Source organism: Typopeltis vanoorti, chromosome 24 (genome assembly GCF_054136105.1).
Source record: "Typopeltis vanoorti isolate ZY-2024b chromosome 24, IOZ_Tvanoo_1.0, whole genome shotgun sequence".
NCBI lineage: Eukaryota > Metazoa > Arthropoda > Arachnida > Uropygi > Thelyphonidae > Typopeltis > Typopeltis vanoorti.
In genome coordinates this window covers 87,888,975-87,904,366 of record NC_143572.1, presented here as the reverse complement: position 1 = coordinate 87,904,366, position 15,392 = coordinate 87,888,975, and the positions used below count along the sequence as shown (strand labels likewise).

Genomic DNA, 15,392 nt, shown 5'->3' with positions numbered 1-15,392 from the left:
TTCTTTGGCATGTTAAATTTCTAAAGAAAATTTATTCGTAATTGTTCACAGCTATTGAGCCCCATAGTGTGCTTGACAAGGAAAGGTGTTAAATTCGATTGGGGTAAAGCTCAACAAGAAGCATTCCACAAACTAAAACTGGCATTAACTAAAGATCCAGTTCTCATTTATCCTAAGATTGAAGTTTTTTTATCTTTGTGCTGATGCTTCAAATGATTGCACTGCTGCTGTATTAGAACAAAACGATTTTAAGCCAGTAGCTTTTATTAGTAGGAAATTATCAGGTCCAGAATTGAATTATTCAACCTTAGAGAAGGAAGCACTAACAATAATCTTTCCATTGAGAAAATAACCTATTAAATAAGATGTGATCATCAGCCTATGCCATTCCTAAGTACTATGAAGGATAAAAATCAACATATAATTAGATGGGCACTGGAACTGCAGGAATATAATATTGTTGTGGCTTATATTCCAGGAAAAAGAAATATAGTAGCTGATAATTTATATAGATCTCTAGGATCTGATGATGATGAATCGTCTAAACAATTTCAATCAAGATGAAGAGAAATCTAAAATTCATGTTATTCATAAGATGAATAAGGAACCTAGTTCACAAATTTGGGAAAAGGATGAGATTGTCCAAGCTCAGAAAGATGATCCCATACTCAAAACTATTTATGAAGCAGTATTGAAGGGTGAAACTCAACTGGATACATTTTTAAACCTCTAAAACTTATTTTTCGATAAAGATGGATTACTCTTATTTAGACAAATGGAAGGAGGAAGGTTGAAAGTGAAAATATTGGCACCAACTCAAATGATTCCTTGGATTATATACACTTTCCATGATTCTGACTTGGCAGGACACCAAGGATTTTCTAGAACTTGGGAAAGAATAATGGATCATTACATCTGGAAAGGTATGAAGAGTGACATACTGAAATATGTCAAATCATGCCATAAGTGCCAAATAAGATCCCCTTTCAGAGGAAAAGCTCCACTACAAACATTTATAATCTCAACTAGACCTTTTCAGGCTGTTGCTATTGATGTAGTATGTCCACTGCCAACTACTAAAAAAAGGCAATAAATATATTCTAGTAGCCATAGATATGCTAACTAGATTTCCTGAAACAGTCTCAATGAAGGATCAAACTGCAAACTATTGCAAGAAAGTTCTTGAATATGATAATTTGTAGATATGGAACTCCTCAGACCTTACTTTCAGATCAAGGAGCAAATTTTACATCTGAACTGTTGTTACAATTATATAAATTACTCAATGTTAGGAGGATTTATACTACACCTTACTACTCACAGTGTAATGGTATGTGTGAAAGGCTGAATAAAAATATAAAACTTTCCAATCTGGCAAACACTAAAATGAATGATTGGGACACATATCTTTCTCAAGCATTATTTGCATGCAGATCTGCTTTTCATTCTGCTATCAAAAAAAACCATTTTTTGCTTTATATGGCTTTGATCCAATCTTTCCCAATGAACTTGTTTCAGTCATTCCTAACACAAGATACAAGGACATAAATCTGGAAACAGTAGTAGATAAATTTTCCACTACTCATAGGTTAGTAGGTGAAATAAGTAAATTAAGTTCACTGAAAACTAGACAGTATATTAATTGTTTCAGAAAGTATAACTCTTTTGCACCAGGTGATTTTTAGTATTGTTAGATGACCCTAGTATAAAAAGGGTTGGGTCCATATAGAATTTTAGACAAATTTTCTCCTGTGAATATTAGGATTCAAGATGTCAAAAATCCTAGTAAATTTTAAGTGTACACTCTGATAAGTTAAAAAAGGTACTTTTTAGGGAGTAGAAATTTAGTTATATTAGGAGACATATAAATAAAATATTGAAAGATGAGGATTGTTTTCCTAGTACTAATTGTGCATCTCATTCACAATCAAATAGTAGGAAAGGGAATAGTTTTAAAGCTCATAATTCAAATACACAGCAAAGGAGATAATAAAATTAGTTTAATCCTTTATCCAAGTGTGAGCAAACAAAGTTTGCGCCTGAAGCATCTTCAGGACTAGGGTAAAGTGATACAACACCAGGGCAACTCGTTGCAAGGTGGAGAAAGCTACCAACACTCCTAACTCAGTATCTCCTATAATGCAAAACACATCTCCTTGCGGATATGTCTAATGTTATGCATTAAAGGAAGGGCCACTACCCAGACTAGTTTCGACCTTTATTGAGGTCTCTTCAGTGGGAGCCAGGCCCTAGTGGAAATACCAGGCAGAAGCATTAGCAGGTCATCTCTACCTATAGGAGTTGCCAAATGGTGTGCCACCTTTTTTTAATAAATTACTCTGGATTTAGAGAAAGATGTTGAAAGTTTATTTTTTCCTATAGGTAGAGATGACCTGCTAATGCTTCTGCCTGGTATTTCCACTAGGGCCTGGCTCCCACTGAAGAGACCTCAATAAAGGTCGAAACTAGTCTGGGTAGTGGCCCTTCCTTTAATGCATAACATTAGACATATCTGCAAGGAGATGTGTTTTGCATTATAGGAGATACTGAGTTAGGAGTGTTGGTAGCTTTCTCCACCTTGCAACGAGTTGCCCTGGTGTTGTATCACTTTACCCTAGTCCTGAAGATGCTTCAGACACAAACTTTGTTTGCTCACACTTGGATAAAGGATTAAACTAATTTTATTATATTCTAACCAAGTGAAAAAATAAACTTTCAACATCTTTCTCTAAATCCAGAGTAATTTATTAAAAAAGGGTGGCACACCATTTGGCAACTCCTATAGGTAGAGATGACCTGCTAATGCTTCTGCCTGGTATTTCCACTAGGGCCTGGCTCCCACTGAAGAGACCTCAATAAAGGTCGAAACTAGTCTGGGTAGTGGCCCTTCCTTTAATGCATAACATTAGACATATCCGCAAGGAGATGTGTTTTGCATTATAGGAGATACTGAGTTAGGAGTGTTGGTAGCTTTCTCCACCTTGCAACGAGTTGCCCTGATGTTGTATCACTTTACCCTAGTCCTGAAGATGCTTCAGGCGCAAACTTTGTTTGCTCACACTTGGATAAAGGATTAAACTAATTTTATTATATTCTAACCAAGTGAAAAAATAAACTTTCAACAGCAAAGGAGAAAATTAAATTCGGGTAAAAACCTAATACAAGAAATTCCAGAAATCCCAGGGTACATAATTCAGATAATGTACAATGTAAGAGTGATGATAATCAAAAAGACTAACATGGATGAAATAATAGCAGAATATCATTATCCTATGGTGATCACCAAGTATACAGCCTTCGGGATGGTAGCTTAAACCATGTGTTTGTGATTATTAGCTCCTCTTCTTGGTAGAATTGAATAAGGTGGTCTCATCTCTTGTTCCCAGTCCATGTTCGACAACTACATCTCCACTTCCACCTTTCCCAACTTTAGCATTGAAATCACCCATGACGATGTTAACATCATGTTTTTTTGTGTTTTTCATTAGTTCTTTTAATTGATCATAAAATTCTTCGATCTCTGCATCACTCTTGTCAGCAGTAGTGGCATAGACCTGTATAAGATTAACATCTAGTGGTTGACTTTTCAGTTTTAATAACATCATCCTATCTGAGTAAGGGATGAAGCTCAACAGTGACTTATTAACATCTTTGTTTAATATTATCCCAACTCCGTTTTGATGGTTGTTTTCACTACTTCCAGAGTGATACAGTGTCATATAATTAACTTGAGTTTTGCCTGATCCTAGCCACCTAACTTCACTCATTCCTAAAATCCCAATTTCAAGCCTTATTTTTCTTGGATAGCATTTCATAGCTTACCTGCTTCATACAGGGTTCTAAACATTCCAGGTTCTTAGTTTTAATGAACACACCATTTTGAGCTCGGAGATTCACAAATTGGCACTTGGTGAATCTCAACTAAAGCATAAACTTTGAATAGCATGCACTAAATTCTATATCTTTAAGGTATTTCAACAAATAATGGAATATAACAGGTACTATTTTTAAAAGGTTATTATTCAATTAAAATAACTTTCCAACAGCACTTTTCATTTTACAAAAGCTTTATTAAAAATGTATGAAAATAATTTATAGGAATTTCATTTATCCACACTTCAAGTAATCAAGAGCAATTAAAAAAAGGAATTATTACTGTTTAAAACAGTGTTTCTTCTAAGAAAATTGATTACAAATGTTTTTGAATTGCACTTCTGTAAAAGAGGGAAATTTAACAGCTTATTTTTGAAACTGAATTTAGTTTCAAATTTTGTGTCATAATTTTAAATCAGATTTATGTTTATATACACTGTTCTGTGTGTGTGTGTGCGTGCGTGCGTGCATGCATATAATTACTCATTTGCAGCCCTTGAATCAATATGATCCATCCTTTAATATATTCTAAACTTTGTGGTTCTAGAAAAAAAAAATTTTTAACTTTCAGTGAACAATAAAAGTTATAATTTTTACTAAAAATATAACACAAATTTAATATCATTTGGATCAAACTGGACCTGAGAACAAGGCTAAGCTCACTAACTACTCTGATTTCAAATCCCAAACAATGTATTAATTGTTTGGGATTTGAAAAAAATTTACATGTATTTTATTATCACACAATAATAGTAAAAGCCCTAATAAATAACAAATTTTATTACAATATGTAAAATGACTAGAAAATCATTTGATGTGTACATAATCATTTCAATATAAAATACATCAAAATTTATAAATTTATTTAATGATTATTTTTATTGTAATATCTGAATTTTTTTAATAAATTAGAATATATAAAAAATATAGGAAATGAAATGTCTAGAGACAGAGTTTAAATCATCTATAAAACAACTGAGGTGAGATTAAAAAAAAAATAATAATAAAGCGATCCCTATTGCAGAAGGTTAAAAAACTTTGTCATATGCTCAGTGATGGATTAAGGGGCAGGCTGACGGAACCTGGGGCACCAAAACTAAGGCTGGCACTAGGGCCTTAGACCCTGTGCTCATTCCAAAAATAATGAAAATAATGATTTGCAAATTTCAAATTAAAAATGACAGAAACTTTACGAATTTTAAAAGTAAGCAATTTGCAGAACATAGTTCCAAATAAGTGAGTCGCATTGAGAATATTGCTGACAATTCCCTATAACAGTAGCAACAGCTGAAAGAAGTTTTATCAAATTAAAACTAATCAAAACATATTTGCATTCGACAAAGGGGAGTGAGAGATTAAATTCTTTAGCCTTGTTATCTATTGAAAATGTTGTTGCTCAGAAAATATACATTAGTGAAAGAATAGAAGCTTTTGCAGATTTAAAATCAAGAAAAAAAATATATAAATTATAATTGATTAAATTAAAATTACAGTGTAAAATCAATAATTTTTGTTTGTAATAATTTTTCTTTGCTTTTTATGTAGTATATCTGAGTGAATAAAAATAATAAGTAGCAATAGTGAAGTTATGAAATTATTATGCTTGCAATTAGAAAGTACTTAAGTATAAAAAAAAAAAAACTTAGGGCATCACACATGGAGTCTGCCAGGAGCACGAAATTATCTTGGTCTGGTACTGCATATGCTTACAAGTGAGAATAGAGAGGAACCTATTTACATTTTTTTTTAAACAGGTGAATGTTGGAGTCTCTGTTGAAAACAGGAGAAAAAAAACATTCTGAAATGGCATTATGACACTGCTAGAGAGAATGGAATGGTGAGTGTGTAGACAGTGGCTGATTTTAAGGTATAGTAGTGATAGGACTTAAAATCACCCATTTATCTGAGGTGAATACACAATTTCATGTAGTTAGCTCACAATTTCTCAAGTTAGTAGTGGCGAAGGACACAGATCAAAGATGATTATTCTGGTGATTTTCAAATGTTTGTAGTATACATCTGAATCATTTACTAATATTTTACCATTAGTTCATTGAAATGAAAATGCTTTTTGAGACAATCCTATCAATTTAAATGTTTGCAAACCTATAGCAGATGAGCAATTAGCATTATGGGTGTATTAAGAATTAAATAATTGAGAGTGCTGCTCTGCAGACCCCAAACATTCATTTTATGGCTATGAATTCAATTTATGTGTAGTGATCTGTAGTGAGTTCCCTGACTCACTACAGATCACCTAGACTCAGAGTTAGAGAATTCTGTCCTACCCATACTGAAAGTTCATTCCATGTTTCCAACATGAAATTGGAAAACCTCTTTTTTCATTCCCTTATAAGATTTATTGAATACAAGCATTTATAAAAGTTTATTCAATTTTCAAGCAATTAAGTAAAAATGCAGAAAATTTGCGTTATTTGATATCTTCCTGTCCTTGGAACTGGGTATGTTTCCTCAAAGAACAGTCTTTCACACACTATAAACTGAGAGACAGTTCCCATAATGGTTGATGGTTTTGAATTATAGTAGAGCAAGGCTATAAAGGCCAGTGTATTATATCTATTAACTGCATGAGTTCTCTGGCTGGTTTGTCTGTTTTGAAGGAGATGAAAATCCAGAATTTGGAAGACAAACCATGCCAGCTATATATGAGACCAACTAACTCACCTTAAACTGAAGCGGCATTATAAAAGATTCTTTGCATCCTAGATGAGATTCAAATGTAGGTCTTCTTTCTACTCAAAGGGCACCATCGTTACTGATTGAGCCACAGAGGCTCTACCATAATAATAATCTTCTGTTTTCAAAATTGATAAATGCTCCTCTCGATAATAAATGTTTGATACTTTTACCTCCAAATTTGTAATGATATCACCAGCACGTGAATGTTTTGTTCACAGCTTCTGATATGTACATTAAGAAACATCTTAATGTCTCCTGGCCTCTTTTTCCTAAGCTTCATACAAAGCACATCCATGTCTTAAAACATGTGAAATATTGTTCCTTGCAGCCAAAGGTTTAATAAAATAAACACAACTAACAGAACAGTGTACACTATATGTTTTTGAATCAATGAATGCCAAGTTGATTCAGGGCACATGAACAAATTGATGCTGTTAAATCTTGAATGAAAGAATTTATAATGTATTACCTTTCATTCAGATTTAACAAGTATCTAAATTCTTGATGTAATACTTGTATATTAATAAAAGGAAACTGAATGTAAATGAAATGATAACATCCTTGATTTTAAATTTTGCTGAATATTGTATTGTCAAATGTCTTATAAAGAAAAAAAAAAGGGGGGGGGGGAAACAATTTAGGAATGGGTGAAATATGTGTTAGTATGCGAACATTAGGTTAAAATCCAAAGAAGATTAAATCATGACCTGAGGCCATCACATACGCAAGGGTCTATGTTGTGCACAGGAGGGGAGGTGTCTCCCGTGGAAGAGAACGAGAAGTGTCAGAACGGAGTGCAGAGGAATTGAGGTGCTGTGTGAAGGTCATCGAGAGAGTATATAGTTTTCTGTGACACAAACACGAGGCTTTTACCTCGGATCTGTTCCAGTCGTTCCCGGAGAAAGGAAATTCCAGTGAGGTCGGGTTGAGACGAATGAGAGCGGCTATGTGGCTAAGTAGAATGCCGACATGAATACAGGTCTAGGCATAGCAGAAGGTCAGCGTAGACAGAGAAGGAAATGCAGAACCTTGTGGACCAACATCGGCAGCAGTGCTTCGTGAACATCGTAGGCAACGAATCATGATTGTATTCACATATCTACCTTCCAGAAGCATGAACCTAAGGAACATATCAGCCAGGTAACCTCGTCGAAAAGGGACCAGATGAAGAAGATGCAAACCGTATAATTCCAATTGATGATCACAAGTATTGGCCAGTGAGATCCCGACATCTCGGTAAAGTAAGAACTTTTCAATTCTTGCATACAAAGAAAGTTAGATTGTGACGGTAAAAGGGACTAATTAGAATTGTGTATATGAAGCGTTGTAGGACTTTAGGAGTTGAACCATGAATAGGGAATGATTGATCTGAATCAGAAAACTTGGAAAAGTGCAGTGTGAAAATATTTTAGTTTCCCATTGTTGGGTAGTTCTTGAACCATTAATTGTATGAAATTAATCTAGGGGTGTTAAGTAATTAGAAGGACATCCTACTTTAATAGTATTAGATAACATTTCATTTTGTAAGGGAACTAGAATGTCCATGTTACGTCGAGTCATCTTATTTTTCCATTCATACCAACATTAGTTAAGTTAGTGTCTATGAAGATATTATTTGTATCTTGCTTTATTAGTAATGAATAAATTTTTTCTTGTCAACTAAATAACTTGCCTGATCACTAATCTCAATGCACCACTCATAAAGAGAACCTATGCGTAAAATTATTGGGGATAGTCAAGACTGCAGTGCGAAATAAGAATATACTGGATTACTGTGTTTGGAAATAGAGAAGGAAAGGATACAGGATCGTGTGCCATACTAGGTGTTTGCTCTTAGATAAAGAAATTTCTCTCATCTATAGAATTTTGGTGGAGCAGCGTAAACAAATAAATTTTCCGAAATTTGAAGCAGGGTTGACACTAGTATTCTAACAAAGAAATTGGCTCTAGCCAGAGGCATTTCCTTTGTCTATCGAGTTTTGCACACGTGGGCAATACACTAATAGCGGCCAAGGGATAGAGGTAACAATAAGGGTAGAGTCTGTAAGAATTGTATAAGATAAAATTTTAGAGTTGAAGAAATAAAAAAAAAAAATAATAAAAAAATAAAAAAATTCATACTCATTATACATCATAAATATATACAGGATATCCCTGAATTCATGGTTCAAATGTGAGGGGATGGTAATACACACTGAAACTACCAATATTCGCCATAGAATATGCAGCTGCAAACGCAGCCCGGTACCGGTAGGGACGCAGACGAGGCGGCACGGCTTAAAAGCACTGGATCAGCCAAACCCCAAGCATTCTCAGTCAACCAGACACGAGATAGAGCAGTTTATCAACACCAAGAAAGCTAATATGCATCAGCTAAGGTATTAGCTGATGCATATCTATCAAGGGCAATGGTAGAGAGGCACAAAGACCATACCGTGAGCAATATCCTATGCGCCGTGTGCCCGATCATAAAATGTTTGTGCGACTACACATCAGCTGTGTGAGGCAGGCACCTTCCACGTCAGTCAACATGATGCCGGACGAGCACGCACGGTCAGAATGCCAGCTACAAGCGAGGACGTCTTGTGTATGGTGATAGATAACCTAGGTACAAGCATGCGATCCGCTGCCCGGAGCCTGGGTGCGCATCGGAACAGTGTCTAGCGAGTACTGCATGAAGAAGGGCTACACCCCTATCACTTGCAGCGAGTGCAGGCATTGACAGCTGTTGATTATCCCCTGTGCATGGATTTCATCCAGTGGTTCCTGCAGCAAAGCATCATACAGCCTGATTTCTCCACTCATGAGCTCTTTATGGATGCAACTTTCTCACGTGAAGGCATAGTCAATATCCATAATGCGCATTTGTGTGCGGCCCAGAACCTCAATGGTACATGTCCACAGTCGAACCAGCAACGGTTTGCCATCGATGTCTGGGTGGGGATTGTGCATAATTACTTAATTGGACCCTACCTACTGCCGGACCCCATCGATGGGCGAACGTACCGTATTTTTCTGCAACAGGTTTTGCCAGAATTGCTTCAGGATGTGCAAGCCGCCATCCGCTCCCGTATGTGGTTCCAGCACGATGGGGCACCTGCCCATTTCAGCATGGACGTGGGTCAGCATCTTGATGCCACATTTGGGAACCGATGGATTGGGCGTGGTGGTCCCATCCCATGGCCCCCACATCACCCAATCTTTCTTGTCTCAATTTCTTTCTGTGGGGACACTTGAAGAGTGTTGTGTACAAGATCCTGCACGGACTGGTAGTCGGGCTACTAGTCCACGGAGGATCTGGTAGCCCGACTGTCCATCTCCGCCGGCGATGTGCGCGACAAGCCCGGTGTTTACGAGCAGGTATGCCAATCACTACTCCACTGTTGTGCCGCGTGTATCAACGTTGCTGGGCAGATGTTTGAGCATTTGTTGTAATGATCTCCAATAAATGTCACTCTGGAAACCTGTGTCCATCCTTCATTTCCGACTCCTCACTGCATTTGCGGCCGCATATTGTATGATGAATATTGATGGTTTTGGTGTGTACTACCATCCCCTCATGTTTGGGCCACAAATTCAGGGACACCCTGTATATATAAAAAAAAATTACAATGCACATCAGCTTTGTTCATAATGTGATAATTTATATATGAAATATCAAGAAACTGAACTTCAAATCTCATCACATACAGGGATAAACTTTATTAGGCTTTTGTTAGGCTGGTAGAAAGGCTTTGGTGTAAGCTGTCATTCATGTTATTTTTGATACCATTAACTCAAAATACCAGATTCCTAATCTGGTATTATTATTTATTTTAGCTTTGGCCATTCAAATTGTAATGAGGAAAAAAAAGCAAGAACTGATATTCTAGCAGCGATTAGAAATAAGTTAATATTTCTAATTTATAAATAATAAGCTTTGGCCATTAAACCAAAGGTGATCTTAGAATTATTATTACTCTAAGACCCTATGGAGTCAGAGACTCATCTAGGGAGTCCTTTTATCATACATATAGATCATCATACTGCACAGTTAACACACTCAAATTCTCTGCAGACACGATACTCTCCAATCATTCACAACTCTGCATGCAAAAAAACTTGCCTTCTCGCTCCTTAGTTCATACTCTTCTTACACAGCTTCTAGGAATGACCTCTTGTTTTCCCCTGATCTCCTACCATTTTATGAAAAACCTTTTCAAAATTGATCCTATAATAACCCCTTACCAATTTGTACATCTCTATCATATCATCCCTCTTCCTCCTATCCACTAGACTCTGTAAATTGCATCTTCTCAACCTTTCCTCCCAAATTATGTGTATCTTAATGTAGACATACTTGTTGAGGATAGTGAAGTGTTTTATTGGCAATGCCAACACAAAAATAGCCTTTCAGATTTGTAATGGCTTCTATGTAAGGATCTTGTTTCCTTATATCTGAAACTGTTATGCAGCATGATCTGCTAGATCTGACAAGCCATAATGATGGTAACATTTCACGGTTCTTCTTTTTCTTGTCTGTTACTGTTGTCGTACAGAAAATTTGCTGGTACCTGGCACTTCACATGTACTAGGTATGTAAAGGATGAAGTTTGTCACTAGAGCAATGGATAAGTACTGCTGGTTCAATATGCTTTAAAGTGAAAGTTATACTTATGTAACCTTAACTGTCTTTTCTAAAGTATTATTTAAGATATAGAATAATGTTGCTATGATTTGGGGATGGGGAACTAGTATTTTATAGAGGTTATGGCCACTACTTGAAAAGGTGTGGCATAAATGAATGCAGTAAAAATTGTATCATTGGACTAAATAGTAATACTGACTGCCATGTACCATTCCAGTTAAAGATGTCAACTAGGTTTCTAGAGGGTAGGTAATTTTCATCAAACACCACCTTGCTTACGTGGATACCTAAAGCAGCTGCTGTTATGTTTCATCTTTGGAGTATATAGGACCAGATCTAATAGTATCAAATCATGAGGCCTCTCAACCAACTGGTGAGTAATCCTGCTGTCGCTTATTCTGCCAAAATGTTCATGGATGGAGTTAGTGTATGCAGGGTATGCTATTGAATCCACATATGAACAGTAGAGTAGGTTCTGAATGGGAAACATGTTCACAAGTCTGTTGTAGAGTCATTAAAATAAAAATAAAATAAAATACTTCAGAAAACATGTCATGAAAGAAACACAATATCAAAAAAATAAAATAAAAAATCCAATAATGCATGCAAAAATAACTTTTCATATCTACTTTAACAACATTTGTGGATCTGTGTAGTTCAAGTATATTATTACAAAGTGATGATATACATGAACTACACATCTGGTATATTCTAAAGGGACCTAAACTAATAACCTCCACCTGCACAGTCAAATAAAAAAAGAATTCTAAATGGAATAAAGATCTCTGTTCCACTTAAACTCCCTAACCACTACCGCAAGCCCTGGTTCTCCAGAAAGTGTAACAAGCAAACCAAGAAAAGTATTCAGCATATAAATTTATTTAATATTGCGTAGTTTTGTTTGCCTTGCGTCTCTTACTGCATCTTTTTGTGTGTTTTTGGTGTGTTATAATTCATAATTTGATAAAATATGTTGCAAGTAAGTATGGCTCCAGTACGAAAGAAAATGGCGGCCAGTAATGATGGTTCGCCATCTTTATCAAAGAACGGTAGTATAAAAGAGATGATTCAGTGTACTAGCTGCGAAATGTAAGGTTTGCGGAGTGCAGTCGGAGTGTGGTTAATTGATAATAAAAGAGCGAATGTGTGTAGAAAATGTAGAGAGAATGAGAAATTGAAGAGTATTTCGGATCGTGAGTGTGATATTTTTGTCAAACTTCAGAATGAAGAAAATAGGGATATGACAAGAAACGGCGAGGTTGTACCAGAGTGTGAGAGTGTGAATGTAGAAAGTGTGAATGATAGTATTAATGGTTTTACTGAGAATAAAAAAGATGAGATAGACGCAATGAGTGAGATCACATTGTTGAATGGTGCGATACAAAGGGCAAAACAGCAGAACCACTAAGAGCGTATGAGCAAAAGTCGACTGATTGAACCAGCCAATAATAACAAGTATGACAGGAAAAATAGACGTATGAGTGTGAACATGAACAAAATGAAGGATAGAGTGCTGTTTGGAGACTTGTTAGTACGGTGTGATAGTAGAGGATTTGACAAAATCGTACCAACCTGGTGCGACCATAAAGGATGTAACTGAGTCTATTAGAGAGCAAAAGGAAAGGGTGAAAGAAATGATTGTTGTGGCAGGTACAAATAATTTGAAAGGAGACAAAATGGAAATGATAAAGACCTGAATGAATGGTTTGAGGTAGCAAAAGAAAAGAGTGAGAGAGTTAGAATGATTAGTCTTTTGCCACGGTATGACAGTGAAATGTTTAAAAGGAGGGCCATAATTGCGAATGACTATGCGTGGGTTATGTATGACGAGTGGTGTGGAATTTGTGGCCGTGTGGAGCGAGTTTGATGGGAGAAAGGATCTATATAAGATGGATGACTTGCATTTGAATGGTTACGGTGTAAGAAGACTTGAGAAAGTGTTGCTGAATTGTGGTGGATGTGCAAATTCAGGGAAACTAGATTTATTAAGGGGGGGGGGGAGTAGATATACAGTCCTTAGGGAGGCAGTTGAATGCAAGAATGAATATAATATGCCCGAGCAAATAAGGACAACAAATCAGAGTGGGATAGTTAATATAAGGCATCAAGGTAGGGTTGGGGCTAATGGGGGGGTCTTAAATTCATGTACACTAATGTTAGGAGTATTAGGAACAAGAAGGAAGAGTTTCTGGCCATGGTTGGCACTTCCAGACAACAGGTTATTGGTATTAGTGAAACATGGCTGACTGTAGATGATATAGCTAGTGGGATTGAATGTGATGGGTATAGTGTGTTCAGGAATGACAGGGAGAATAAAATGGGGGGAGTATTGTTGATGATAGCTGATGAGCTGCAGCCAAGGAGAATAGAAGTTGAATTGCAGGATAGAGAAAAGAGCACATTTGAGGCCATTTGGTGTGAGATTGTGGCTAGCAGAACTAAATATACAATTGGGTGCTGCTATAGACCAGGTGATGGAAAAGATGGTGGTGACAGTATGCACAAGCAAACAGAAGAAATGAGTGGAAGGAGGGTGATTATTATGGGAGATTTCAACAATGGTCGCATTGATTGGAGTGAGGAGAGGACACACAGGAGGAAGGAATTGGATTTTATGCGGTTATTAAGGGATAACTATCTGCGACAGCATGTAACAGAAAATACTAGGGGTCAGAGAGTGCTTGACCTAGTAAGTACATCTGAGGATTTGGCTGCAACAAATATGACCACATTGCCACCAACCGGTGAGAGTGATCATAGGGTCTTGACTTGGGAGGTGGCTAAAGGTGTAGAATTTTCAATTAAGACAGGGTACATGTGGAATTATCAGGCTGGAAAGTATGACAAGCTTAGGAGTTTGATTGGTTCAGTGCCATGGCATGTACAACTGCAAGGACTAGAAGTCGATAGTGCATGGGAGGTAGTTAAGAAGTGTTTACATGAAGCAATGGCTGACTGTATACCTAGAGTCTGAATAATAAATCAACTAGGGGTTAAATGGTTGAATAACACCATTAAGCTTGAGCTGCAAAAAAAGAAACAACTATGGAGGGAATTTAAGGAGAAAGGTGACCGGCAGGCACACGAACGGTATAAAGTGCAGGCCAGAAGTGTAACGAGTGTGGTAAGAAAAGCAAAAAAAGGATTACGAAAGAACATCGGCCATGCAGGCTAAAGAGAATCCTAAACAGTTTTTTAGATACGTAGCAAGTAAAAGGAAAAATGTACATGGCAGAATGATTTTAAAGAATGCCGATGGTAGGGAGATAACTAAATCAGTTGATATAGTTGAGTTACTGAGTGAGCACTTTGTAAGAATATATCATCCAGGTGGTGACATTGCAGAAAAGAATGTAACAGTAGATTATATGAGAATTGTGGTGAATGAAGTGGAGGTGAGTAGTCTATTGCATAACCTCAATGTCAATACATCTGTGGGATTGGATGGTATACCAGCTCGTGTTGTACGAGAAGCAGCTAAAGAATTGTCAGTACCCTTGACCATTTTGTTTAATTTGAGTCTCGGGTCTGGGTTAGTCCCAAGGGGGTGGAAAGAGGGGAAAATAGTTCCACTGCATAAAGGTGGTTCCAAGACTGCTGTTGTAAATTACCAACCGATTAGCATATAAGGAATCATTGTCAAGGTCTTAGAGAAATTAGTCAAGAAAAGAATACAGGATTGGATAGATGAAAATGGGATATTGTATGGGGGACAACATGGTTTTGTGAAGGGTAGATCGTGCCTCAGTAACTTGCTCACGTTTTATAACACAGTGACGGCTGAACTGGATAGGGGTAATGGGTTTACAGTAATACTACTGGACCTTGCCAAGGTTTTTGATAGGATACCACATAGAATCCTAATCAGTAAACTGGAGCAGATGGGGATAGATATAGGGTTGGTGAGATGGATAGGAGGGTGGTTGAAGGAGAGATACCAGAGAGTGGTTTATTCAGGAGTAGAGTCTAAAAGACGGCTTGTGACTAGTGGAGTGCCACAGGACTCTGTTATTGGACCACTACTTTTCAATTTGTTCATCAATGATATAGGAAAGAATTTGAGAGAAAGTGTTCACTTGTTTGCTGATGATGCAAAGTTGGGTAGAGCAATTATGAGTGCACAGGATGTCAAAATTTTACAGGATGATTTGGATAGTTTGGAGGACTGGGCTAGGAAAAATGGATGTCAATT

The 15,392-nt window shown here is 36.7% G+C and overlaps 1 protein-coding gene across 2 annotated transcripts in view; it reads right to left on the bottom strand.

Moving 5' to 3' along the window:
• Positions 1-4,049: 4,049 nt before the first annotated feature.
• LOC150093527 (XK-related protein 6-like) overlaps positions 4,050-15,392 on the bottom strand; it is a 119,235-nt gene continuing 107,892 nt past the window's right edge. For both annotated transcript variants that reach the window (XM_090413556.1, XM_090413557.1), the window contains one exon: positions 4,050-4,416. In XM_090413556.1, coding sequence (XP_090269682.1) covers positions 4,402-4,416 — 15 coding nt within the window. In that variant the 3' untranslated portion in view covers positions 4,050-4,401. The remainder of the gene's footprint in view (positions 4,417-15,392) is intronic.